General features: G+C 51.4%; 1 protein-coding gene across 2 annotated transcripts in view; it reads right to left on the bottom strand.

The window, feature by feature from the left end:
* Positions 1–1,182: 1,182 nt before the first annotated feature.
* VPS8 (VPS8 subunit of CORVET complex) overlaps positions 1,183–27,137 on the bottom strand; it is a 257,750-nt gene continuing 231,795 nt past the window's right edge. The window contains exons 45-47 of one of the 2 annotated variants that reach the window (XM_056121585.1): positions 25,369–25,422; positions 1,707–1,787; positions 1,184–1,484 (exon numbers count right to left, since the gene is read on the bottom strand). In XM_056121585.1, coding sequence (XP_055977560.1) covers positions 1,338–1,484; positions 1,707–1,787; positions 25,369–25,422 — 282 coding nt within the window. In that variant the 3' untranslated portion in view covers positions 1,184–1,337. Of the gene's footprint in view, positions 1,485–1,706; positions 1,788–25,368; positions 25,423–27,137 lie in introns of both variants that reach the window. The other variant, XM_056121586.1, reaches the window with a different exon arrangement.

The raw sequence follows: 27,137 nt of genomic DNA, 5'->3' as shown, positions 1-27,137 counted from the left end.
CAGACTGGATGTAGGCACCAGGTGCATGTCTCTGGGAAGATCTGAAAGATCAGTGGGGGTCCAGCTAGACCCCCTCGGCGTCCTTTCAGATGTCTGTTGGTGGCCCCAGAGGGCTGTCACTGCAATCGGCATGCGCCACAGACTGTGATTTCCTGGCATTGCTGTGCATTCCCTGGATCAAACCGGAGAGGGTCTGCGCCCCTCTATGCTGGGGCGTCTGGGGGTGGTCTCCTTGGACACAGCTGGGGGTGTTTTCTATTGTTTCCTTAGGACATTTCAGGGGGCACTGCGGGCAGTTTTCCTGACAAGGAGCGTGTGTGCTGCCTGAGCCGGGAGCCTCCACTGTAGGGTGAAGGGTCTGGTGGGGCAGAAGGGGGGTCCTTGAGTTAATGAGGGACTGGGACCCCTCCCCGACTCCCCAGGCTCCCCAGAACCAAGTCCTGATTTGAGAGGGAGGAGGTGCCATTCCGGCGTGGAGGGCTCCTGATGGAGCTGCAGGCTTCAGAGCCAACATCCCCTCTTGGGTGCTCGGCACTGAGGGTACCCACACTCAGAAAGGGACGGTGTGATGCACCCCATTTCCTGCCCACTGCTCCCCTGAAGCCTCCGCGCAGGTAGGGCCCTGCATAGTCACCCCCTTCCACCACCATGCATGCCCTTCTCCAGGGGACCCTGAATGCTGGCTGATGGGGGGCACATGAGGGGCAGCCCTAGACATGCAAGTCAGGCCAAACAGGCCCGTCATGGATCAGCTAGATGTAACGGCGCATTCATTTGGGGGTGGGGTGTGGCATGTGGGCAAGGGCCTGGAATGGTTCCTGAGTGTGCCTGAGAAATTAAGTGCTGAGCTGGGCAGAGACACCCCTGCTGAGTGACACCTGAGAAGTGTCAGGTGGGCACCTTCCTGACATCTTGAGCAAAGGGAGGGTAACCAGTGATCTGAAGATCTGAACTGTGACGGACAGAATATCCCTGCAGAGCTGGGACAGACAGAGGTGTTTATTCTCGGGAAGGGCCGTCCCACACTGGGTGGGATTCACAGTCTGGACCAAAGTGGGGGGGAGGGCGCCCAGCATCCCCTCCCCATCCTGCTCCCCACTCACAGGGCACAGAGGTCGAGGGGCCTCATGCTGTCCCCCCCCCCCCCCCCCCCCCGGAGGCGTCTGTGTGCCTGTTTGTCTCCATTCACTTGCTGGGCTTCAGAGGAAACGGAAAAGGTCTCAACAGACCCAAACCGGCTTCTCTTCTAGAAAGCTCGATGGCGGTTTGGGCAGCTGGGGGTGGGGCCAGGCCCCCTGAGCCTCTGCTGTGGACCTGGGGAGCTGCTGGCTTGGCTCTCAGTCCTCGGTCACGGGCGGGGGCACGAGCTGCAGCTGGAAGTTCTCATTCTGGAAGATGCTGTTGAAAGCGTTGCTCGGGGAGCCACTGAACGGCCTGCAGCCCTCGCCGCCACGGTTCTGCGAGAGCTCGGTGAGGAGGGCCAGCTGCCGAGGGAGACCTGGGGTCAGCCAGGAGCCAGCGGGGCCTGGCAGGCAGCCCGCTCCCCGCTAGGCCTGACTTCTCTCCTCCACCCACCTGGGTGCTCCTGGGCCTCATCCTGAGTGTCTGGGTGGCGGGAGGGCAGAGGCTGGGATGGCCACCAGGACGTGTCTACTCCCCCCCGCCCCACCCCAACTCCCCCCTGGGGCCCAGGACTCGGCTCTTACCCGGGAACTCCCGCGGTAGAGCCGGCAGAGCTGATCGAAGGCTTGGATTTGCTGTGGGTCCAGGACCGGTTCGGAAGGCGTCTGGGGAGGAAGAGGAGGTGTGGGTTAGCAGGGCAGAGCGGCCCCTCAGTGCTGGGAGAAACTCCTCCCGCCGGTGCCTGGGAGCTTCCCAGCAGCTGGCAGAGAAACAGTCTGGGGTGAAAACGTGCGGTTTTACTTCCATCACTGTTGCTGATGGCGTAGCGCAAGGCCCAGAGATGCTGACAAGCGGAGAAACCCCAAGGGCAGAAGGGCAGAAAGGCAAGCGGGAAGGTGCTTGCCTCACATGCCACCGCCCCAGGTTCAGACCCCTACTCCATGTAAGGTTTGAACAGAGGGTAAGTCCTGAGTGCCGCCAGGTGTGGCCAAAACCCAAACCCAAACTGAACCAAACTCCCCAAACCCAAGAACTGTGTTTTGGCGGAGGAAACCACGTTAGAAGCCGCTGCTTCTCCTCGTCCTGCTAGTCCTGGCATCAGCCTGGGGCGGGAGAGTAGCTCAGGGCCGGGTTGCGTGCCTGCCGGTGCTGGGTGGTCTCCTCCTGGGCCCCTGGCACTGCAAGGCGTGGCCCTTCCCTTTCTCCCCAGACGTTCCTGCTGCATCATTTCTTTTGAATCTTACTGACTTGCAAGTTCTCTCCCGACTCACTGAGTAATGAACTGGAGGATGGTGTGAACCCAGGAAGTCCCACAGGAATAAGGGAACAGGCACCACCAACTCGGGGTCATTGCCAGGGAGCCTCTAGCACAGGGTTCCCCTGCCAGAGAAAACTGGGGTGACTAACGTGTGCAGACACGCACATGCAGACCCATCACCCCAAACTGCAGGACCTTCGCAGGGAAGGGGGCCAGACTCCGCACACTCTTTCCAAGTCCTCTGCGCCCTCAGACTCTTTGCAGACACCAGGAAAGAGACCTCCAGACATCCCTCAACAAGAGAAAACGCACCATTCCACAGGTGTGTGTGTGTGTGTGTGTGTGTGTGTGTGTGTGTGTGGTGGATACAAGTCATCCCTGGAGTTACAAGGAACCTTTTGGAAGCCACATGACTGCTGGGTGTGGGGGTCGGTGGGGAGGCCCTTGCTTGGCCAGGTCACAGGCTCTATAGAAATGATCTGCAGAGAAGTTGTGGGCAGTGAAGTGGGAGGCTGTGTGCGCTGAGGGCCCAGGGAACGCCCACTCACATGCTTCCAGGTCCTTCCTGGAATCAAAAGTGTTTTGGGAAGGAAGCGTTCCGGGGTGAGGGTTTCTGTCCCCCCCAAAGGCACCAGCCCGCAGAGGCCTAGTTAGGGAGTTTCTGCCCTGCCCAAGCCTCCAGAACTGGGATGGGGCCCAGAGGACCAACACACACTTGCAGAGCCTGTGCTGTGTCAGGCTGAGGCCTGGCAAGTCTGGAGGGGCCAGATGCTTCCCCTGTAACACCCCAACAAGATCTCACCTCCCACGGAGGCCCGTGGTGGGGTGCCGTGGCGAGCGGGGCTGAGGAGCCGGGACCCCATGGCCCACCCACGGGGGCTCAGCTCTGGCCACTCTGGAACTCGGGGAGTGGGTGGGAGGGGTGACCCTGTGGCTGAGATGCTACGCGTTTGGGGATGCCATGGTAAGGGGCATGGAGCTCCTTGACAAGGAGCTCTGGGGGAGGGGGGCAGCTCTCTGTGTTCCCATGGGAACCACTGGAATATTTGTTTTACAAGATCTTCACTTGCTTTTCAGACATGCCTCAGATGACGGGCGCGTGTCGGCTGCCTTGTGCTGGGGAGACCAGGTGAACCTACAGAGAAGCACTCTTGGAAGTTCACCAAATTGGCGTTATCTGCAGACACCATGCTGGTGGCCTTGCAACCACCGAGCCCGGGGCTGAGCTCTCACCGTCCACACAGTGGTTATCTGCAGCCCCGTCTCCCTGCCAGCCCCCTGCTCCTGCCACACCAGAACGGCAGGGGCTCCCCACTCCTCTCCAGATGCTTGCACGAAGCACCTGTTCACCAGCCCCGGCCAGGCGTGAAGCCGCCGCATCTGCCTCTGCCTTCTTATCCCCCGTATCTTGGTCTCCGTGAAGATTCTCAGCGATTGCCAGCACGTTTGCCCTTGATCTCAATGAAAATACCAAGCCTGTTTTTATTTAATCCACTTTGGGGGAAAGGATTCTTTCTAAATGTCAGAAAAGGTCACGCACCAACTCCTTTCAGGGAAGGGGAAGGAAACTTGGTCGTGTGGGTGAGGCTGGGGTGCGCAGGCTCATGCCCAGAGCCCGGTCTCGTTGGGACCACCCTGAGGCCTGTGTGGGGGCAGGGCGGCGTGGGTGCCCCTCCCCAAGGGCCTGGGATCCAGCTGTCTAAGCCTGATGTGGTTCTCAGTATCCTATCTCCACTCCACCTGCTCTCCATGCTTTCTAACGGCCACCTAGTGCTGAGAAGGGTAAGAGGTGCCCGGGGCACAGGGTGATGCCCAGACTCTGCGGCTTCCCAGAAGCGGCACCAGCCAGATGCATGGCCCGTGGGCTCAGGATGCGTCTCTCTAAGCACTGGCTGTGGGACACGTGTCTCCATGTGTCCTCATGCAGGGCAGGTGGGTGGCATGTGTGCCTCTGGGCGAGGGAGGGGTGACAGCTCTCACTGATGGCACCCTCACTGGGCTGGGCACGAGCAGCCAGGAAGGCATCATCGGCTGCAGAAATGGAAGGAAGGATGCAGGGCCAGCAAGCACACCTCCCCCGTCTGTTTCTCTTGGGGGGTGGTGTGGGGTTAGGGCCACACCCGACGGTGTTCAAGGATCACTCCTGGCAGTGCTCGGGGGAAGGTATGTGGTGCCTGGGATTGAGCCGGGGTTGGCATGGCAAGTGTCCTACCCACTGGGCTCTCTCTCCGCCTCCCAGCTTCTCTTTCCTCATGGGCCAAGTGGATGTCCCATAAGTGACTGTCCACGATTACTGTGACCGTGTCACCTACGCTCCCAGGAAAAGGGCCCAAAAGAACCGTAGGCTGAGATGTTGGGAGTCTGGGCGCCCGTCCGGGAGCAGCCCCTTGGAGCTGGGGACTCCCAGGGTGAGAGGCTGGAGGGGCACCAGGATTTCACTAAGACATTTCTGTTGACTGTGGCTAATCCTGGCCTTTCCTGCACCATCGGAAGCAAGTGCCCAGCCAGAGACATTTGTATAGAGACTCCTGGTCACCCTGAGCAGAAAGATCCAGTCTGAGCCCCTGCACAGGGATCAGGGGCTCCCAGACAAAAGAGGGAGTGACAAAATGGGAACCCACTCCCAGGTAAACCCACACACAGCTCTTATCCATCAGCATAAAGCTGACCGGGGCTGATCTTTCCAACGGGATGATAAAGCCGGCACTGGATACTCTGCTAGAACAAGCCTCTCTCCTTCCTATAATGAAGTCCAGTGACAACAGTGGAAATTCAAAGTATGGCCGAACATCACAGGAAGAGGCAGTAACAGCCCTGGGAGTGGCCTTGTCATACTCGGCATCGTGGCAAATCCGGTGGACAATGGGCCGGAGGGCCTAGGAAGGTCTGGGGTGAGGGCACGGAGCTAACACAGCTCCTGTGGCCTCGAGCTGAGAGGAGGGGAGGGGACAGCTGTGTTCATACCCACTGGGGGGAGGGCTCAAATCAGGGCTTTGGGGAGCCGCAGACCTGGACACTGGCCCACGAGGTTCTGACCATGACGGCCCTGAAGGGGCAGGAGTGGGGGACTCGGGTGGGAGTAAGCAGGCCTGGTGAAGGTCTGGTGTGGGAGCACTGGACACCTGAAATCATGAATAATGGGCCAGAGCGACAGCACAGTGAGTAGGGTGTTTGTCTTGCATGCAGCAGACCTGGGTTCGATCCCTGGCATCCCCTATGATCTCTGGAGCCCACCAGGAGTGATCCCTGAGCACAGAACCAGGAGTAAGCTCTGAGCATCTTTGGTATGGCCCCAAAACAACCAAAAAAAGAAAAAAAAACCCTTAAAAAAGGGAACTCACTAATAACTTTGTTATTCATGGTGATTTGATAATAATTTTTTAAAGAAGGCCCCACAGGGAGCCGGGGCTGCACTGGAAGGCAGCTTGGCCCTGGCCTTTGGCCCGTATCCACCACAATAAACGAGGTTCTGAAAACAACCCCACCTTTCCCTTCCTGACTGTCACACTGACTCAGGACAATCTGCATGACCGTGGCCGCTGGCTGAGACCCCCCCATCCCCGCCGTCTCCTCGGCACCTCAGCACCTCCTCCTGCCGTCTCCCTGACCTGCAGTTGTTGGCCAAACAACTCTGGCGGACACCACCTGAGTTGTTTCAAACCGGAGGTTCTTAATATTGACGCTGGTGCCTGAAATGAAGCCGGGGCTTCAAAGACAAACATGAAGCGATGCGTCCCTCTCACTTGCAAAGAAGAAGAAATCCCCCAAACCCTTTTCTAAACATCCCACCCAGAGCGGTTCGCTCCCACAAGGGCACCTGACGTCTCACACAACCTCGCCCCGCGTCTGGCCTCGAGACTCCTGGGTCACAGGTCACACGGGTGGAGGAGTGAAACTGCACTCTAAGCTGGTGGGAGAGAGGGCCAGTCTCTAAGGCCAGTCTCTTAGGTTCCCCGTGGGTGTCCCCACTGTCTGGGGCAACGGAGGAGGGGGGACAAGGCTGGAGACTCCCACTGGGAAAGCCGCAGACACAGTGAGGTGCTGGGGGTGCACCTTGGAGATGGGGAGACCCCACCCCTGAGAACAAAACAAACAACCCAAGCAGGACTTTTCACAGTAGGGGGGAATGCTGCCTGTCCTAGATGGAGGAGGTGGCTAAGCCCCCAGCAGGCAGGCACCTTTGTCATCCTCATTCACAGCGGGACCAAGGTCACTGGGCGCAGTCCCCCCACCCTGTGAGTGGCAGAGCCCAGACCAGAAGCTGCACAGCCCCTTTCCAGAGGCTTCCTGCCCTCTGCTCAGATCAGAACGAGTCCGGAAGGAGGCTGGCCGCCCAGCTGACGCCTCCGGAACACTGATGGCTCTGGGTCCCCCAGGGACCCATCATGATTCTGATTTCTCATGAAAGAAACATGTCCCCTGAGGCCAGGGAAGTCTCAACTGAAGGTTCCAGAGACTGCACCACTGATGAGAGGAGCCACAGAGACCGGCCAGGTGGAAAGGGCCCACAGAGAGGCACCAGATGAGGCTGACGGGGAGAGGCCGCAGGCACACATGCATGAAAGCACACACACACATGCACACACCCACATATACATACATGCACACACATACACATGCACACGCATGCAAGCACATACACACATGCATGCGTGCAAGCACATGCGTGCACACATGCACACATATGTGTGGGGCCATTCTGCACCCACCATGGACTCATGAACATTTTCTGCCACCAGGGGAAATTGCTGAACTTAGCGCAAGGACTTGTTTGAATTATCTCTAAAACCAAGAAAACAAGAGGCACTGCTAGCCCACCCCGGGCGGCTCTGTGCACAGGCGTGGGGAAGACAGCAGAGGGACAGAAGGGCTTGTCCCCTGTCCTTGATACGGCCCGATCCCTGCTCATTCCATGTTTCCTGTGGACGTAAGCAGGGTGAGGAGCTTCTCAGGGCAGCAAGGAGGCGCACACACCTGAGGGGACACTCTTGTTAGGCAACAGGCCTCACAGGAACGTCCCCGCACTGCTGCAGGGGCAAACATCCGTGCAGTGTGAGGGGCCGCTGGGACCGAGGGGCTGCCTGGTGCTAGGAGGTCATGGGCAGGGTTGGCACTGAGTCACTATCGAAAGGGGCAGTACAGTGAGTGGGTAATGCTCTTGCTTTGAGCGATGCCGACCCGGGTTTGATCCCCAGGACCACTGGAGTGACCCCAGACTGCAGAGCCAGGAGTAAGCCCTGAGCACCACCGGGTGTGGCCCCACACAAGCAAAAAACAAAACCAGACGTAACAAAATGACACAGCAGTTTTCTCGCCTCCCCCTGGAGAAATGTGCTCACGCTGGCTAACGGCGCAGCTCCCCTGGGGCCACCCTGACCCAGCATGGCTGTTCCTTGCCTCCCCTGCTTGAGAGGCAACAGTCTCGGAAGACCAGTGGGGAAAACTGAGCCATAGAATGATGCCTAAAAATCAGACTAAGTCATCTGAGCTTTCAGAAAAACAGATGCAGTTCTTTAGTCAAGTGCTCTAAAAATCAGCAGAGTACCTGGAGAGGGAAGGAGAAGATGGAGGAGAGGGTGGCAGAGAGGCCCAGTTTCCGGTGTGTCACTGTCTCGTGGGCATGGGAAGTTCAAACTCCCACGAAGATTAAAAGCGGGTTGCTGGGGGCCCGAGAGAGAGAGTATGCTGGGGAAGGCACTGGTTGACCCCCAGATTTGATCCCTGGCACCCCACATGTTTACCTGAGCCTACGGAGAGTGATCCTTGAGTGCAGAGCCAGGAGAAAGCCCTGAGCACTGCTGGGTGTGACCCCCAAACAAAAATTCTGCCACTCCCAATGTAATTTGGGTGTTATCTTAGAGTCAGTGTCATCCAAAGTTGTCAGTATTCAAGAAATGGGGATGAAAAGTAACAGGATTGAACAATGAGCCGGATGACTTCCAGGCTGGAACCCCAACCTCTTTTCCTTCCTGAAGGGACTGTCCCTGGATTCTCTGCTACACGATCATTTGTAGTCACTCCATTCTTGTCTTTCCTATTTGTCAAAAAAGGAAGATCTAAAAAAAGTTAAAAATCTAGAAAAGTTTATTTTTGTGGGAAGTAGAAAAGAAAGAAAGTTTCTTAGTGGGGAGCCATTTTTCACTGCTACTCAGGAATCCTCCTATGTCTCACTGGCCAAGTGTTTGCCTTATTTAAACGGAAAAATCAAAACAGGGGAAGCATTCACTTCATATATATAATTAAGACTTGCTACCCTTTGATTATCTAACTGATTGTTGCCTACTTAAGAAAAAGTCAAACAATTATCTTGCTGATGCTGCTGTGGGTAGCAATTATGATAAAACCTTCTCAGAGGGCAGGGTCCTTAATGGTGTTTTTTGTTTTATCAGAGCCAGGTTCCGTGAAATATTATCGGTTCCAGTTTTCTGGCCCCTCTTCATGAAAAGATCTAAAAATGATTCCTTGATAACAAGAGGACTATTAGAATGAACTAGAAGAGCAAGTCACACCTTGAAATCAGCAAAACCCCAAACAAGTTAACATCATAATTACAGGGCCAAAGAGACAGTACAGGGTGAAGCCGCTTGTGGCCGGCCCTGGTTTGATTCCCAGCTGTACAGGGGCCCCAGGTAACCTCTGCTTCCCCAAGCACTGAGCTGGGAGTAGTTCCAGAGCACTGCAGGGTGTGCCCCCTACCCCGACAAACAAACAAATGCAAACTAATTGCAAACAAAGGAAAAAGCAGCGATGCGTGGAGGTTGCATTCTAGTATTTTTAGCCAAGACTTGCTTTCTAAAACAGTGAAAATCTTTTTGGATTTCTTTTCCTCATAGATCTTGGTTACTGTGGGAAGGGTAGAGGGTGAGTAAAATTAATAAGTACATTAAGCAATTGTTTACTGAATATTAAAAAAAAACGGAATCTAGAGACTTTCAAATCTTGCCATTATCCACTGATGATACTGGAAAATCCAGCGGATCCAGGTATCAGTTACTATCAAATTCTGGACAGAAGAGAGTTGAACTATGGCTCTTGGCAGAGGGAGGCAGAAAGGGAGTCCCTGATTTCCCTGGTTTCCACCTGGCTGGTGCAGGGAGGGGGTGTGAGGAGAGCAGCTGGCTCCAGGCCTGGCTGAGTCTGGGTCCCCCGGGCAGAGCGGGCAGAGCGTGGAGTCCAGACACAGCTCCAGGAATGCACACAGGGTCACCTTCCCTTAGACTTCTGAAAGCCTTAGTATTCAGCCTCACTAAGCAGGGAGCTCCGGAGGCCTGGCTGAGCATAGGTGCTGGGAAGCTGTGCGGTGAATGAGGATTCTGAAGGCTGCCAAGAGCTGGAAGATGTGGGAAGCTCCACCAATCAGCCAGGTGTTTATCAAAGACCTTAATAAACACCCTGAAGATCCAAAGGCCATGCATTAGGAGCGCAGGTATTTGAGGCCAATTACCATAAGGCTTCAAAATAAGCCTAATGGCAAGTTAATGTTCTTCTAGAGCAAAAGTCCTTAAAGCAATAAAACAAAGTCATCAACACAGCATCCACAATGGCCAGTGGATTCCCACTACAGCATATATAGTACCCTGAGGACTCAAAGGATAGCCCAGAACTCCCTCAAACACCACCACCCCCCACCTCCGCCCCCAAAGACCAAAGAATCTGAAGACAAGACAAAGAACTATTTAAAAATAATGAAAAAGATCTCAGGGACCCATGAAGCAATACTGACTAACCATTTAATATGTATAAGTAATTTGAGGGGTGTTTGCCTTGCACAGGGCCCGCCTGGTCGACCTGGGTTCAATTCCTCCACCCCTCTTGGAGAGCTACTGGCAAGCTACCAAGAGTCTCTCATCCACATGGCAAAGCCTGGCAAGCTCCCCGTGACATATTTGATATGCCAAACACAGTAACAACAAGTCTCACTATGGAGACTTACTGGGCCCACTAGAGCAGCTGCTCAGGAAAGGAGGGACCACTGTGACAGTGAGAGCTGGAAAATGATCACTACCAACAGGAACTGGGTGCTGAAAGGCGGTAAAGGGCTCTCCAGATACTCTATCAGTAACAGTCTTGCAAACTACAGTGCCCTGGGGGGCAGGGGAGGGAGGGGAACGGAGGAGGAGAGGGGGAGGGGAGAGAATGTGCCCTAGAAGCAGGCTGTGGGAGCGGTGTGGGGGAGGGAAATGGGGCCACTTGGTGGCAGAGAATGTATACTAGTGAAGGGAAGGGTGTTGGAATCTTGTATGGCTGAAGCACAATCATGAACAACTTTGTTTCTATGTATTTCATGGTGATTCAATTAAAAAAAATTTTTGTTGTTTTTTTTTAAATTCCTAGCAGCTGCAAGAGTGTGTGGCATTCTCCTGAAAGTCAGGACAAGGGCATCAAAGCATCTGCGACAAGAAAACAAGGATTAAAAACTCCCTGGGGAGGGCTGGAGAGTTAGTACAGAGGGAAGGCACTTCCCTGGCATGTAGCTGACTTGGGTTCAATCCCCCAGCGCTGAGGAGGGTTGCCCCAAGCACTACCAGGAATGAGCCTTGGCAGTGAGCCAGGAGCAAGCCCTGAGCATAGAGGGGCGTGGCCCCCCAACTAAACAAAATTACCACTGATTTGCTAGAATGGAGTAAAATTTTTGTTTTAAAGTTTATTGATTTGGGGGGGGGGTTGGGTCATATCTGCTGGTGTTCAGGCCTTACTCCTGGCTCTGTGCTAGCGACCACTCCTGATGGAGCTCAGGGGGCCATATGCGGTGCCAGGGATCAAACCTGGGCCGCCTTCGTGCAAGGCAAGCACCCTACCCGCTGCGTTCTCCTGGTCCCTGCCCTGTCTACAAAGTCCAGACGAAAAATGATGCATTCAAAATTTCTCATCTCCAAAATGCTTCGAATTTGTGTTGAATTTTAGTACTGAATTCTCCTCAGGTGATAATTTTCATTTTCCCCGGGACACCCTCAGTTACTCATTTTTATCCTTTTCTGTGATGTGCATACGGAAAGCTGCTTCAGAGCAGCTGCGGGGCCAGGTGGGGTAGAACCACATTAAAAAACTTAAAAACAACCGCAAGCGAGTCAGGAAGGCAGATGAGATGCCGCAGAGGGTGCCAGCAGAAGGGGGCACGGGCTGCATGCCAAGAGCCGAAGGTGACTGTCCGGGAGCTCCTCCTTCAAGAATCCCACGGCGAGGGGCCAGTTCACACCCATTTTAGTTCATTCTGAGCTGTGATGGGGAGGGGTCCTCGATGCCCACCCACTCCCACCACCAGGTGATGCCAGGCTCTCCACCTCTCCCCCACTCTGCATCCTCAGTATGCTCCTTCCCTTCTATCCTTTGTGAGCTCAAAAGCGAGAAAGAGACCTTCCCAAAAGGCACCCCCTCCCCGCCAGCATCTCCCTGGCGGCAGGGCAGGCTGGGGCCTCGCTCAGATCCCTGCAAATTGGCCAGGTCCTGCTTCATGGCTGCGGCTGCCCTAAAGTGTCCGAGAACAGGTGACTGGTTAAAGAAACTTTGGTACATTTATACAATGGGATACTATGTAGCTGTTAGAAAAGAAGTCATGAGATTTACATACAAGTGGTAGTACATGGAAAGTATCATGCCAAAGTGAAATGAGTCAGAAAGAGAGGGACAGACATAGAACGACTGCATTCATTTGGGGTATATAAAGTAACAAAATAGGAGACTAACACCCAAGAATAGATAGTTGAGATAAGTACCAGGAAGTTTACTCCATGGCTTGGAGGCCAGCCGCACATGCTAGGGGAAAAGGCAGCTCAGATAGAGAAGGGAGCACCAAATAAAGGGTGTTGGGAGGATCCTCCCACGATGGGAGAGGCATGTTGAAAGTAGACTATAGACCGAACATGACTGCCACTCAATGCCTCTTTTGCAAACCACAACACCCAGAAGGAGAGAGAGAACAAAAGGGAATGCCCTGCCACAGAGGCAAGGGTAGGATGGGGGTAATGGGGGGAGGGAGGGATACTTCGACCCGTGGTGGTGGAAAATGGGCACTGGTGGAGGGATGGGTACTTGGTCATTGTATAACTGAAACCCAAGCACAAAAAAATGTAAGTCTACAACTGTACCTTATGGTGTTTCACTAATAAAAATTGAAAAAACAAAAAAAAAACCCACACAAAAAAAATATAAAATTGTTCTGAGTACTCTAAAAAAAAATGTACGCGTGGCAGAGCCTTCCATTTGTTCAGGCAGAAACAGGACCTTTCTGTGACAGGGCGGACCCTCCGCCTCAGCCTCCCTTTGGGTCACCCTCAGTGTGCTTTACCTTCCATACTTGCCGATATGGGATCTACCGGTATCCTGGTCACCCTCCACCGCCACAACACGAGCTCCGTGAAGGTAGAGCCTTGGGTCTGTTCCCTTTAGGACCCTTTGTACTCAGACCCATGCCTGATGCACCGAAGTGCCCAAATAAATACTTATTTATTTTTTAAGACCATGCCTGGTAGAGCTCGGGGCTTACTCCTGGCACTGTGCTCAGGGTTTATTCCTGGAACTGTACTCAGGGTACCATATGGGATACTGAAAACAGAACCTAGGTTGGCCACAGGCAAGGCAAGCACCCTACCCACTCTCTTGTTTTTCCAGGCCCGCCAAATAAGTACCTTTTTAAAGAAATAAAATGGAATTTGAACTGAAGGCTGTAAAGAAGGCAGTTATGAAGGGAGGGAGGGAGGGAAAGAGACAGGAGATGGCAGGAAGGAGGGGCAGAGCGAACAGGCGGATGCCGGCCTGGCTGTGTTTAGGAAGCGTCACCGGGGGTTATGTTCGGTTAAAGACGGAAAGGAACAGTCGCGGGGGAGGAGATGTGTCCTAGTGGCCCACCGGCCACAAATGTCAGGCCCAGCTCTCCGGACGCGACTCGGGCTGGAGTCCAGCGGGGGAGGCAGGTGGCCAGGGAAGAGACGAGCAGGTGAAGGTCTGTGCTGACCGGCTATGCAGACAGCACTGAAGTAAGGAGGAGGCAGCTGGCTTCTCAGTGAAAGGCGGGACAGTGCTATATAAGATGTACAAGGAACTGGCCACATGGTTTCACTGGTGAGTTCTATCAAACCTCAGAGAAGATGTACTGCCTGGACTTCAGAAGCTCTTCCAAAATACCGAGGACAGAGCTGAGTCCTTCCTGACACCTTCTATGAACCACAGTGAGACGTGCCATCTGACTCGACTCAGGGGAAATCCACTGGTATTTATGAAGGGGTCCATCAGGAGTGGGGCGGTGGGGGGGGGGGGGCGAACCAAATCACATCCACTGACTCTCCGCTGCTAAAGACTGAGGCCATGAGTTAGTCACGCTACCCAGGTCTCTGAGGGCGCAGGCACTCTGCCCTTGGCTTCCCAAGCATTTCAGCAACAACTTGGATAAAGCTAAAAGACCAATGCCTGGATTTTTAGGAAAAGTGGTTCCCAGAGGCTATAAACTGAGACCTTGTAAGAGAATACACTGCACTTGGCTCTAGAAAAGAACAGTGTTAGCCCAGGATGTATTAACACTGTAACATGTGCTAATGGTTTGTGGTTAGCATTGTTCGCTGGGAGTCAAACACCCACCAGGGGCTGCTGAAAAAGCTCTGGTGCTGGTGACTCCATGTACAGAGGCAGCCCAGGAGGAGGAAGGGGAGGAGCTCATCCTTCTCTGGCTCCACCTTGGGGAGCATGGCTTGGTCAGGGAAGAGCCGGGTCTGAGTGTGTAGGAGAGCGGGGGAAGGGTGTTCTCCTTGGACAGGAGACGCCTCGAGGTGGTGGACGCATGGACTGCTTTGCAAGAGTGTGGCTGGACAAGTGTGTGGTGGGCTTCCCAAGCAAGGGCCAGAGCCTGTCCTGCTGGGAGCAGGACAGGGCTGGCGAGCAGTGCGTGAGGCAGTGGGCGAGGCGGGGGATGGACTTTCTGCAGCCTGAAGGGTGCTGCTGACCAGCTCCCTAGTGAAATGGTGACAGTCATGAAGAGGGAACCCAACTATTTAAAGACTCTGGGAATGGCCCCTTCTCTATCCCAGCTGCCTTTCCCCCCAGCATGTGAGGCCAAGCTGTGGAGCAGGCCTCCTGGCCCTTATCTCTACTATTCTTGGGTGTTAGTCTCCCATCCTGTCACTTTATATTCCACACCTGAGTGCAATCATTCTGTGTCTGTTCCTCTCTCTCTGACTCACTTCACTTAGCATGATCCTCTCCATGTCGATCCACTTATACGCAAATTTCATGATTTCATCTTTTCTATCAGCTGCATAGTATTCCATTGTATATAATTACCAACGTTTCTTTAACTCACTAGTCATCTATTCTCGGGTACTCGGGTTTTTTCCAGATTCTGGCCATTGTACACTTGCACACTTGTTGGACCCTCCCTTATCTGATGACCACTGATTTAAAATAAATAAATAAATAAATAAAATAAAGACTTTGGAAATTATCCTAAGGATGAACAAAGAAGTGAAGAAAGAAAAAAAAAAGCATCAAAAAAAATCTAAGCACATTTAGTAAGGAGGGTTGGTGTGTGGAAGGTGACTCCAGCTGTCCTATCCCCGCTGTCCCAGCTCAGCGAGGCAGAGGCACAGGCCCAGAACCAAGAAGAGGCGCCTTCCACCCAGACCCCAGCTTGCCTGACTTCGGAAGCTCCCATCCTGCCCGCGGCCCGGATGCAGCTGGCGGCAAGTCAAGCTGAGCAGTGGGAAGGTTCCCTTCTTCCCTGTTCCTTCCCAGGCTCCACTCATGGAATTTGGGGGCAGGGGCATCTACCTGGGACCTGGGCACTGAGGCCCCCACGCTGGTCTGTGAGGGAACTGCTGTCCCCAGGATGGGCAGTGCAGGAGCAGCAGGGCTCTAACTCAGAGATGAGCCTGCCATGGTCCATCCCAGTGATGCAGACGGTGTCTGAGAGCCTTCCTGGGGGAGAAGCTCCACGGCCTCTCCTCTCCTCCCAGAGGCTCTGGCTGCATTTGCGTCCGAGTGTGGAGAAGGTCAAAGCGAAGTGATGTAAGAAAAGTAGAGGCTGTGGCATAAAAGGTATATGGACCACTGAGACCACAGGCCGGGCGCTGTGTAGGAGAGAACGAGGGCAATGACGGCTCGGAGGAGCCCGGGTGAGGATGTTGAAACAAATGCTGGACCCAGACCTCAAAAGTGATAGAGTGACAGCAGAGAGGGACAGAGGAGAGAAAGAGAGAGAGAGAGAGAGAGAGAGAGAGAGAGAGAGAGAGAGAGAAAGAGAGCAGAGTGACAGAGAGTAATAGAGCAGAGAGAGACAGAGTGACAGTAGAGAGTGACAAAGCACAGAGCGATAGATAGAGCAAGGGCAAGACAGCGCCTAGAGCACAGAGTGACAGAGTGACAACACAGTGGACAGCAGCCTATAGAGCGACAGGACGAGAGCTCACAGTGGCAGGACACTCAGTGTCCCTGGACACCTCTGTGCTCTGCGCCAGATCCTGGGGTGTAGAGAGCTCACACATGAAAGCTGTCAAACTGGGTTCCTGTGAGGGAATCATTTCTGAGGTCTGGTCGGGGAAAAAGAGAAGAAGCTGCATCAACAGCATCACCACCCCACACCTCTGCTGCCCGAGAAGCAAAAACTGTTGCGGGAGAAAGACCATAAGCAGACACTGAAAAATAAGCAAGCCAAGAACAAGGTCCAGGCAGGGGGGTTCGATATGTAGGACTGCCCTGACAGCTCACCTAAAATAGTCCACTTTCTAGAGGGCGTTTGCTAGGCATGCAAAGAAAGGAAAGCACAGTCACTTCCCGGATAGGAAAGAGACACTACGACTGCCCGTGACAGTGACCGGATATCACATTTCATCAAAAAATATTTCAAAACAGCTATTGAATGTATATTTGCAGAACTGAGGGCAAACATGAATCTAGAAGTGAAGGAAGGCCTTACGGCAAGGTTGCCCCAATAAAGGTTATCAACAGAAGTAATTTGCCAAAAGAGTGTCAAGTGCAAATTCTGTAATTAAAAAAATATATATCACAATGGAAATAAAAATTTTAGGAGGGAAAAAAAAAGAAAGAAAAAGACCAAAAAGAGCTCGATAGATTTAAATTGGCAGAAGAGTGAAAAAAATTGAAGATAGATCAATCAAGAGCACTCGAAAAGAGAAACGGGGAAAAAAACGAAGGAAGGAATCTGAACAGTCTTAGAGAAATGCAGGGCAATATCAATATAGCAAAAGATAAAATGGATCAATCAAGAGGAGAGGAAGACTAAGAAAAAAATATTTGAAGAAATGATGGCTCAAAATATCCCAAATTTTATTCGAAAACAATAACTACTCTTCTAGGAAGGGCAACAAAGCCTAATCAAGGGTAAAAGCAAAGTGATCCTGGAACACGTTGTAAAATCGATGAAAGTCAGACGCAAGGAGAAACATTTGAAGAGAGAAAAAGGAATAACCAAGTACTTATAAGAAATCCAAATGAGATAATACTTAACCCCTCAGCAGAAGCAACAGAGGCAAAAGGGAAGTGGGGTACCATATTCTAAGTGTTCAAAGAAAAAAATGTAGGGGCCAGAGAGACAGTCTAGCGAGTAGGGAGTTTGTCTTGCATTCCTGCCACCCTTATGGTCCCCAGCCCTTCCAAAAGTGATCACTGAATGCAGAGCCAGGAGTAAGCCCAGAGCACTGCTGGATGTGGCCCAAAATACAAAAGAAAAAGTATGCATGCCAACCAATAATTCTATCCAGCAAAGCTTTTTTTTTTTTCAAATATGAGGTGGAAATAAGTAATAACAATAAAATCTTTAAAATATTGTAAAAATCAAATTGTTACATTAGAAAATATTCGTTCATGCAACAGAAATGGGGTGGATTTGGAGTCTTGGCACATACTTCTGCCATCCTTGAACGGCACTCTCCTCTGCACTAACTGTTTCTGGCCAACATCCTCTCCGCCTCCCTGAGAACTAGAAGTCAGGTTTCAGAAAAGCCTCATGCATGGATTTCACGTCCTAAGCTCAGGGAGGAGTAGGAAGGGAGCACGGCAGCTTCAGCAAAACCAGTGAGTGTGTTAAACCCGCCTTCCACCTCTCCCCTGCTGTGTCCTGGGAAAAAGCTTACTGAAGAAACATCTGCTTCCTTGAGATGTGATTCACCCAGGCCCAGCCTTACCTATGACAAGGCCTGGCACAGACACCTAAGTCCCATTCTTTGTCTCATTAAAGATGAGCTGAACTGGTTTGGGCCCACAGTGACGAGACACGCGGGGCCTCATGGGACGGGGGTGGAGCTGGCCCTTTCCTCCCCATCCCAATGAGACCCTGAGTCGCCACCCACGAACGACCTTTCTGGCTCCTGATCAAGCTGCTTAACGGCCATGATCCAAAAGACTCAGGAACAAATCTTGGAACCCAGCAGGTTTTGGCAGAAATCACTCCAGATTTAATTGTTAAAATTTTGGAATTTCAATATCGCTTGGCCACTACTGCAGCCACATGACATCATATGTTGTTCATAACCAGCAATAGAAAACAAATTGTCTACTGTTGCCTTTTCGGCAGATCTGAGTGTTGGGGTAGAATCCCAAATAATAATGGTGGGTCTGGTGTCAAAATATTGAATGTAATCAAAGTAGAGAGAGAGTAATGTGGAAATCATCTGCCTCACAGGTAGGGGGAGGGAGTGGGATGGGGGTATATTGGGGTTTTTGGGGGTGGAGAATGGGCACTGGTGAAGGTACGGGTGTTTCATTGTATGACCGAGACTTAAACCCGAAAGCTTTGTAGCTACTCTCACGGTGATTCAATAAATAAAATTATAAAAAATGAAAAAAAATAAAAGTAAGGTGGAGTTCATACCCAATTCAATCAGCTAATCAGTGGCTGAATAAATAGCAGTACTCCTACATTAAAAAAAATAATGAAGATGAGCTGAACTGTTGGTCTAATGGCCAGAGTTCGGTTATGTTTCTTTGCTGCCCCCAAGCCTCTGGCTCACCCAGAGCCAGCAAGCACAACCTTTCCTTGATGGCCCCTCCTGAGAGCTGGATGGCTGAAGGAAGGTGTTTCTTCAGCTGCTCAACTCTACACTTTCCCTAGGACCCAGCGGTTCTTAAGGCTTGTCCTGCCTGCCCAGTGCAAGGCATTCAGTTCTGTGTTGATCTCTGGGACTGCAGGTTATATGGTTAGAGTGTCCTCCCTCTGACAAGTCCCTCCCCTTTGCTGCACTCGTTTCCTCTGCTTATAAGCAATAATTCTATTGAATCAAGTTTCTCTTCACCAAAGTTCAAATTTGTTCATGGGTAAACAAGTAAAGTAAAGGCCCTCCCGTTGATCATCGATTTGCTCGAGCGGGCCCAGTAACGTCTCCATTGGAGACTTTGTTGTTACTGTGTCTGGCATATCGAATACTCTCGGTAGCTTGCCGGGCTCTCCGAGAGGGGCGGAGGAATCGAACTCGGGTTGGCCATGTTGGCTGCGTGCAAGGCAAGCGCCCTACCCGCTGTGCTATCTGTTATTTCAGCCTGGATGCAAGGGTCCATCTAAAACCAGTCATCAAGTCAATAAAGATGGTGCTTGATTTTAGTGCAATTCATAAGACCTTAATACCTCAAGGGACAAAAAAAAAAAAAATTGAATGGTCCCACCTCTTACCCATGGTTGAGATCCCACTGTAGCCGCCATTAGCGATAGATCTCTAACCACTAACTAGCTAGTGGTGACACATCTTCATACAAGGTGACTTATTTCACTATTAGACAATTCTCATGCTGAGCTACTTCCATCTCCAGAGCTACCCACAAGTGGTTGCCAGTTCTGTCCTCCGAACTCTGAGTTCTACACTACCTTCCAAATCAGTACCTCCTTCCAGGGTCTGAAGGCAAACGCATTTCAGTTCCTGACACAAGCATGAAAGGTGCCCAGTTCTGTGCCTGTCTAGGCAAAGGACACCAAACGAGGTGCTCTGCTTTGGAGCAGCTGAGGCACTGGACTCATGTGACTGTGAGTCCTACTAAGGCAGAAACCCTCCACCAAAGGTTTTCACTCTGTTGCTTATGAGAACTTGCCTATTGGCCAGAGAGTTAAGACCGAGACTGACAAAGGCAAAGAGGCCAGAAATACAGGGGTTTGGCACATGTAGCAGACTCCAGTTCAACCCCCAGCACCACGGGGCCTGAGCAATTTCCAAACCTCTAGGCCTTAGCACTGAGCCAAGAGGCCTGGTTGACAGGTACCACCAGCAGTGGTCCCCGGCTCCCCTGAGACAGCTTGGAAGGCCCCTGACTGGCTAAAAAAAGGAAAATGTAACTTTACCCAAACCACCATCAGATAACCAGAAGATGCTGCGTCTATTTTAGTGCCTTCTCTGCTCCATGCTTTCCTATCACCCAGCCCTTTCTGAGGCTAGCTAGAGGAGATGCTGCAGCCTCTTCCCGTTGTTATGGAAACAAGGGCGCTGAGAGGCTTGTTCCCTTGAAAACAAACAAACAAAAAACCAGAACCCCCGCCTGCCCCCCAAACCCCTAAACCCTGTGATTCAATAAAAACCATGAGCAAGCAGAGCTGTCTGCATTCCTGACGTGAGCGGCAAGGCTGGGAATAGGCAATAAAAATTTTATCTCTCCAGAACACTTGGAACAACAACAGAAAAAAAAAGCGGCTCCACATACTTGTAATAGACCCGAGCACTTGAGACACCAATAACCAGTTTCTGGGAGGTCTGGCTATTAAACCCATGAGCTCAGGCACCATTAGCTGGCAAATGTGTCGAGAACAAGATTGTGTTTCACCGACCTTTGCCCCTTGGGCACCTTGGGCTCTGAGTTTTCCCAGAACTGCAGTGAAGTTCTCTTCTGCCACAGTCCCTAACTGGAAGAAGTCACTCTGAGACAGACACCGTGGTGGGTTCCACGGTAGCATCCACCAGCCTGCAAACCGGCCAGCAGGGAAAGCTCATCCCACAATGGAAGGCTGTGGTGATGGAACTGTGCTTTGGTGTCAGGATGGAAGACAAGCCCGCCCCGCCAGGCTGGTGTGCCGCTATGACCATTCCAAGTGGCCATACCGATAACCTGCTTGGTGTTGCCTCAGCAGAACCAAGAGATGTATGTCCCTGCTGAGTTAACTAACTCTACAAACCACTGCTCTAAATTATTTTTTGGTTTTTGGTTTGGGGGTCGTACCCAATGGTGCTCAGGGATCCCTTCTGGCGGGCTTGGGGGACTATATAGGGTGCTGGGCATTGAACCCAGGTTGGCTGTAGGCAAACACCCGACCCACTGTACCATCACTCCAGCTCCTGCTCTAAATCTTAATCCACCTCAAACATGCTCATTACCTTCAATTTGGATCTACTCTAGGGAATCTTTGGTAAATTTATTTCTAAGGGAAATATTAATGGCAATTCTTTTTTTTTTTTTACTTTTTGGGTCACACCAGGTGATGCACAGGGGTTACTCTAGATCTGCACTCAGGAATTACCCTAGCAGTGCTCAGGGGACCATATGGGATGCTGGGAATCGAACACGGGTTGGCCGCGTGCAAGGAAACACCCTACCCGCTGTATCACTCCAGCCCCAGATGACAACTCTTTTTAAGAGAAATGCTACCCACTTTTTTAATTCTTGGCCACTCATGATCAGAGGGCTGAAAAACACTCAGGGAAGTATGTGTGTCACCCACCTTCATTGTTCCCACAAACAAGTTTCTATACAGGGGGCTGGAGAGATAGTACAGGGGGTCAGACGCTTGCCTTGCAAGCAGTTGATCCTGGTTTGATCCTGGGGCCGCTGAGCCCCACCAAGAGTGATCCCTGAGCACAGAGCTAGGAGTAAGCCCTGAGCACAGCTGGAGGTGGCCCAACCCCCTGCTCCCAATAATAATAAAAAGTTTGTAGACATCAATGTCACACAAAAATTATATATGCTCTCTAAAATACAAAATGCTCATGCCAAAAAGAGACGCTATGTAGAGCTGCTTCTGGGATCCGCCCAGCCTGGATGTGCAGGAGCAGTCTGGAGGACAGCCCCTGGGGTATGCGGCTCGCTCAGCCCACGGACACGGCCGCCACATCTTCAGCGCTGGAATCCTGCTCTGGAAAGGCCTGTCCTGACAGCAGAGTCACCCCATACCCACTGCTATTGGACAACAGAGAATCCAGATGGAATCAAGAACGCGACTCAGTGCTCCTCGGGGCTCTGCACATGCCACTCTGGCAGCCTCGTCGCTCGGCAGACGCTGCTGCTGCTCTGTCTGTCTGCGCCAGTCAGGAAGGGGGACCACAGCTCCAGACAGTCCGCGTGTCTGGGGGCATGGACACAGACACGCGAACATACATATGCACAAACACACACACATGAACACACACACATGCATGCACAAACACACACACATGAACACACATGCATGCACAAGCACACACACATGAACACACACATGAATACATACACGCATGCACAAATATACACATGAATATACACATGCATTCACAAACACACATACGCACAAATACACACATAAATACACACACGAATACACACATGCACAAATACACACAAATACACGCAACGCACAAATACACACACATGCACAAACACATGCGCGTGCGCGCGCGCGCACACACACACACACATACACATACACGAATCCATTCCCAACTAGGGAAGGAAAACTCAGGGGTTGAGTTTCACGACTCACTCAGGGACAGGGGAATTGCTAGGCCAGCCAGCAAGGGGCTGGCGAGGTTGGGCAGCTGTGCCCTCTCACTGGCTCTTTCTCCACTGTCCCTGGTCAAGTCTCCAGCCCACTCCCTGTGTTCCCATAAACAACGGCAAGTCCTGTGGACTCTCATCATTCAGCGACCGAGGGATGGCCTGTTGTGTACTTTTGGATACCACAGTGAAGGAGACTGATGTGGTTTCCGCACCCCCGGGCCATGCAGTCTAATGGGGGATACACTTAAATAAAGATAATTTCCACACTGCTAGGGAAGGATGTTGGGAATGACAAGTTCAGGATACTATGAGAACTCACTCAACCGCACCCCCTAAATCAGGAACACCTAAGTCTTAAAATCCCAAACAAGTCTTTAGGGGAAAACAAGCAATTAAGCCTTGAACCTGAGTCATTCCATCAATAAACTGGTGTTCAGGATCTCTTTTTTCTCAGTGGGATAACTGTGCTATTCTTCTGATTGATCTTTCTGCCTCCAATCTGACTTTTTTGGCTTGTTTCTGGGACACACACACACACACACACACACACACACACACACACACACACACACACACACTCAGAGCTTATTTCTGGCTCTGCACTCAGGGATCACTCCTGGCGGTGCCTGGAGGACCATATGGGATGCCGAGGATCAAACCCAAGTCTCTGCAAGCAAGGCAAATTCCTCTAATTGTAACATTTCTCTAACCCCTCTAATATCACTTTTGGCAGACCCCCCACCCCCATCTCACTGAATCACAGTGAGATACACAGTTACAAAGTTGCTGATGGTTAGGTTTCAGTCATATAATGTTCCAACACCCATCCCTTCACTAGTGTACATTTCCTGCCACCTACATCGCCAGTTTCCCTCCTTCCCTCCCTCCCCTTTTGGGCACTATGGTTTGCAATACAGATAGAGAAAGGTCACCAGGAACATCCCTCCCAAGGGAGAGCGCACACACAGCCTGGGCGCCCTGGCACTGGCCTCCTGGCCACCCTTCCCCAGGCTGCCTCGTGCCCTTGTACTTAAGATGGACAGACCTTCCCCACTGCCTCTCTGCCGGGAGACCCTTTCCCCTTGTGTCTCAGGCGCCCACCTGCCCCACCTCGGGGAGCCTGCCCTGCCTTTTGAACTGGAGAGGGAATTGCTACGATGCATGTTTTAAAGTGACCACATTTAGACACCCTAACAGTGAGAAATTAAGGATGTGCTATTTAGCTTAGGCTTCATCTCAGTGGCTTTCAAACAAAAATCCATATTGCAGAAACTGTCCGCTAACATGAGCTCCCGGTGGCAGTACTAAAAACCCTTCAGCTGTTCATCTACCAACCAACAGGAAGACTTCTGCTCATTAGCTCAAAAGATAGAGGAAAATGCTCTCTGGTGAAATGAGTGACTAGTGAACGGTGTCGGATTTGGACTCCAATGGCTAAAATGAAGGGACGCTCCGCAGATACTTCCAAGCTAGTCACAGCTCAGGCACACAAAGGGGAGGCAGTCACCCCTCACCCTAAGGAGACAGCCACCTGTACCCCCTGGAGAAGTTTCTGTTTGATGATGATCAATCCTATTAGGTCACGCTGCTGCCTCTGACAGTGCCCAGAGGGCTGGGGTGTCACCATTCCAAACACAAGTGCAAGGACTTGTTTCTCAATGAACAGATAACACACATGTAAGGACACCGAGATTCTCCATTTGCTTTCACTCTAGTTTAGAGACAAGGCTGGCGGGGGGAGGGGGTGGGGAGAGTGAGGGGCAGCTGACTGTCCTCCAACACCTCCACTGGGCTCTGCACCCTAAGGAATCCAAGAGCTCCACCATTCCCCTCCCCTATCCCCCCAGCTCGGTCCCCCATGGCAGGCAGCAGGTGCACGAAAGGGTCACTGCACCTGTCTACCTTCACCACAAATTGTTGAGGTCTTTGAGAATCGGACTGATTTTTCATCTTGGTAGCTCAGTATCCAGCATAAGTCAAACTTACTGAGGAGACAAGATTAGCACATAAGTAGCGCCCCAAAAGTATCTGGTCAGGAGTTGGGAGACGTGTGCTGTACCGGCCAAATGCTCTGTGTGACCTGTTTACCAGGTGTCACACTGGGACATGTCACAGCAGACATATTCAGAGGGAGCCAGCTGAACCTCCATGGCAGTTCTTGCCTGCAGTGTCTTCCCATCATTTTACGGATCAGAGAGGCTGACTTATTCAAGTTACCCAGATCACTAAGTGGAACCCATGTCTGGCTGAATCCAAAGTGCAGGCTTTTACCTACGGCTTCAGCAACACGTTCTCTGGGCTGACATTTTGAGAACTTAGGCAAGAAAAAAAAATTTTTTTTTTCCCCCTCTGGATTCCAATTTCCTCATTTGTTTCCTGACTGAGACAGATGCTGAAAGCCTGTTCCAGCTCCTCGTGTGAGGGTGACAGTTCTGAGCAACAACAGTAATCGTCTCAGCCTCACCCGCCCCTTGCTGTCTTGACAGGAGCGAGAGAGATTTTCCTGTGCAGCGGCATTATCAGGATTGTCAGACAACACATTTGGCTTTTATTCTCGTTTCCCTTTGAGAAAGTCCTGAGGGGCCCTGGAGGCGGAGAAAAGGGACCCACTCCGGGCATTCTACTTTGAGGCCGGAGCCTGCTGTGAGCCAGCAGAGTCAGCCAGTGGTTACCGGTCGGTTTATGGTCCTTCAAGGATGCTGGCCGAAATGGCAAACAAACAAAGGCAACGAAGGAACAACTACCTTCGTGGACACTTCAGCTGTCAGAGAAATAAAAAACAGCGAAAGGGCAAAACTGTCGGTCGAGTTCCCGTGTTCCCACAGAATGGCTATGCAAAGATTTTACTGGTTCTTCCGACAGCATCTGAGGAGAGCTCAGTTGAAGGACTGTCAAATCCCTCTTAACCCTCACTGCACCACAAAGTTTCCAGCCAGGGAACGCAAGGCTGTGACATCTCCTCAGACTTTCTTCAAGTCCAGCCACTTAGTGGGAAAGTAAAGAGAAACAGGCCAGTGTTCCTCCCCAGGGTAGCTTTCATCCGCTGCCACGCCCGGGTGCCCTCAGGTGCCTGGCGGGGAGGATAGGAATTCTAAAACGGGGAAAGTTCCTCAGTTGCCAGGAGCATGACATGAGGCCAAAGCCCCACGTGGCTTCTCTGGAAGAGCCCAGGCGTCCTGGAGGCGCATCATTCAGGCGTTCAGTCAGAAATACTGCCTGCACCGAGAGGGCTCAAAAATCACTGCCAGTTTGAGGAATCTGTGCCACGAGGAGAGAAACACACAGAAGGAAGAAGGTGGGTTTGGCTTAGTGAAACTCACCTTCTCAGCAGCGGGGTCCTTCTTAGACGGATGGAAGGACGGAGACGTTTTTACCTGGGGAAAAAAAAAGGGGGGGACATCATAAATCCTTTCCGTTATAGCTTAGTTTGATCTGAGTCACATTCAAAGTAATTCAACGAGGATGATGGTGAGATAAAACAGGCATTTTCAGGGAACAATGAGTAGATTTTTTATTTTTGGTGTGGCTAAGTCTCCTTGAATTTTTTCTCGAGATCAAAAAGTCAGTAGTTAGCCAAGATAAAAACAGGATTAGGATAAGAAAAGTAGAACAGATGGTTCAAATAGGTTTTAACCCAATAAGAGATAGAGATTTTGGTTGACAACGTTAATTAACAAATTCAATCCACAATAGCCGGTCTTTCTTGCAGAGGCCAACTCGAAAGTCTCCTTTGTGAAATAATATCCCTCTGAGTAAAACACGCATGAAAGAGTTTTTGATAATCATAGCGAAGGAACAGAAAAGGTGTCAGCTAAACCATCATAGGAAAAATATTTGCCCCCAAAGAGAGAGACTGATGGCATAGGAAGATCCTCCCGTATTAGGTGTCAGGAGAGATCGCCAGATTAAAGAGCAAGACCCGACTATACGCTGCCTGCAAGAAATTTACGCTACACAAAAAGGTAAAGATAGTCTAAAAGCAAAAAGGCTGAAGAGATTTACTGTGACAGCACTATACTACAGAACAAGATGTTATTACCAAGGCTAAAGAGGGTGGCTTTGTCAGGGGGGCATAGCCATCCAAAATGTCTATATCAAATATCATCAGCAGCATTAAAGGCAAACAAAACAAAAACCTGGTGGAACTGCAAAGAACAGATTTTAGAGGGAGATTTCCATATGCCTGCCCCTCAAAAACTCAGGGGGAAAGTAACAAACATGTGAACAGGTGCAGATGTGGACAACAGGCAGGAGTTCGCTGCGATCCCTGTGAAAACGCCTATGATATTCTTCACAGAAATAGAACAAAAATGGCTTAACTGTGTTTAGAACCACAAAGACCTCCGGAACCCCCATATAACTGGGGATGAAGTAGAAGAACCCATATAACTGTGAGGATAAAGTAGAAGAAAGAGGGGCCAGAGAGGCCATGCAACGGGTGAGACTCTGGCCGTGCAAGTGGCCAATGACAGAGTGGACTGAGAGGAACATGAACAGCTCTTCTTTTTTTTCCTTTTTGGGTCACACCCAGCAATACTCAGGAGTTACTCCTGGCTTTATGCTCAGGAATTACTCCTGGCAGCGCTTGGGAGACTATATGGGATGCTGGGGATTGTACCTGGGTCGGGCACATGCAAGGCAAACACCCTACCCGCTGTGCTATCACTCCAGCTCCCTGAACAGCTCTTCTTTACGGCTTGTCATGCGGAACACCAATCAGAAATGGCCACATCACCTAAAGCCCTGAGCAGCACCAAAACCAAGATAAAGAAAAGAAAATAAACCTTGAAGGAAAACAAGCTCAACGAAACATCAGCTTGCAAGTATTAGGGTGTTTTACCTTAAAAGAGGGAAGAAATAAATGGTGAGGGTGAGGAGGAAATGGAACTCGTAGATGGCAGCACCCCTGAAAGTTAAGACCATAACTAACATCCTACTCCATGTCTGCTAGATGAGCTGGGATGAAAAAGATGGGCCATGCGGAGGATGTGGGGGGGCTAGAAACCTCAGTCACTGCAGGGAGGAGAGCAAACAGTACAAACCAAAGATGGGCCATTTCTTAAAATGATAAACATACGGGGGCTGGTGA

The sequence above is a fragment of the Sorex fumeus genome, unplaced genomic scaffold (genome assembly GCF_029834395.1).
Source record: "Sorex fumeus unplaced genomic scaffold, SorFum_2.1 ptg000044l, whole genome shotgun sequence".
Classification (NCBI taxonomy): Eukaryota; Metazoa; Chordata; class Mammalia; order Eulipotyphla; family Soricidae; genus Sorex; species Sorex fumeus.
The sequence above is the reverse complement of the archived record's forward strand: the minus strand, read 5'-3'. Positions and strand labels throughout refer to the sequence as shown.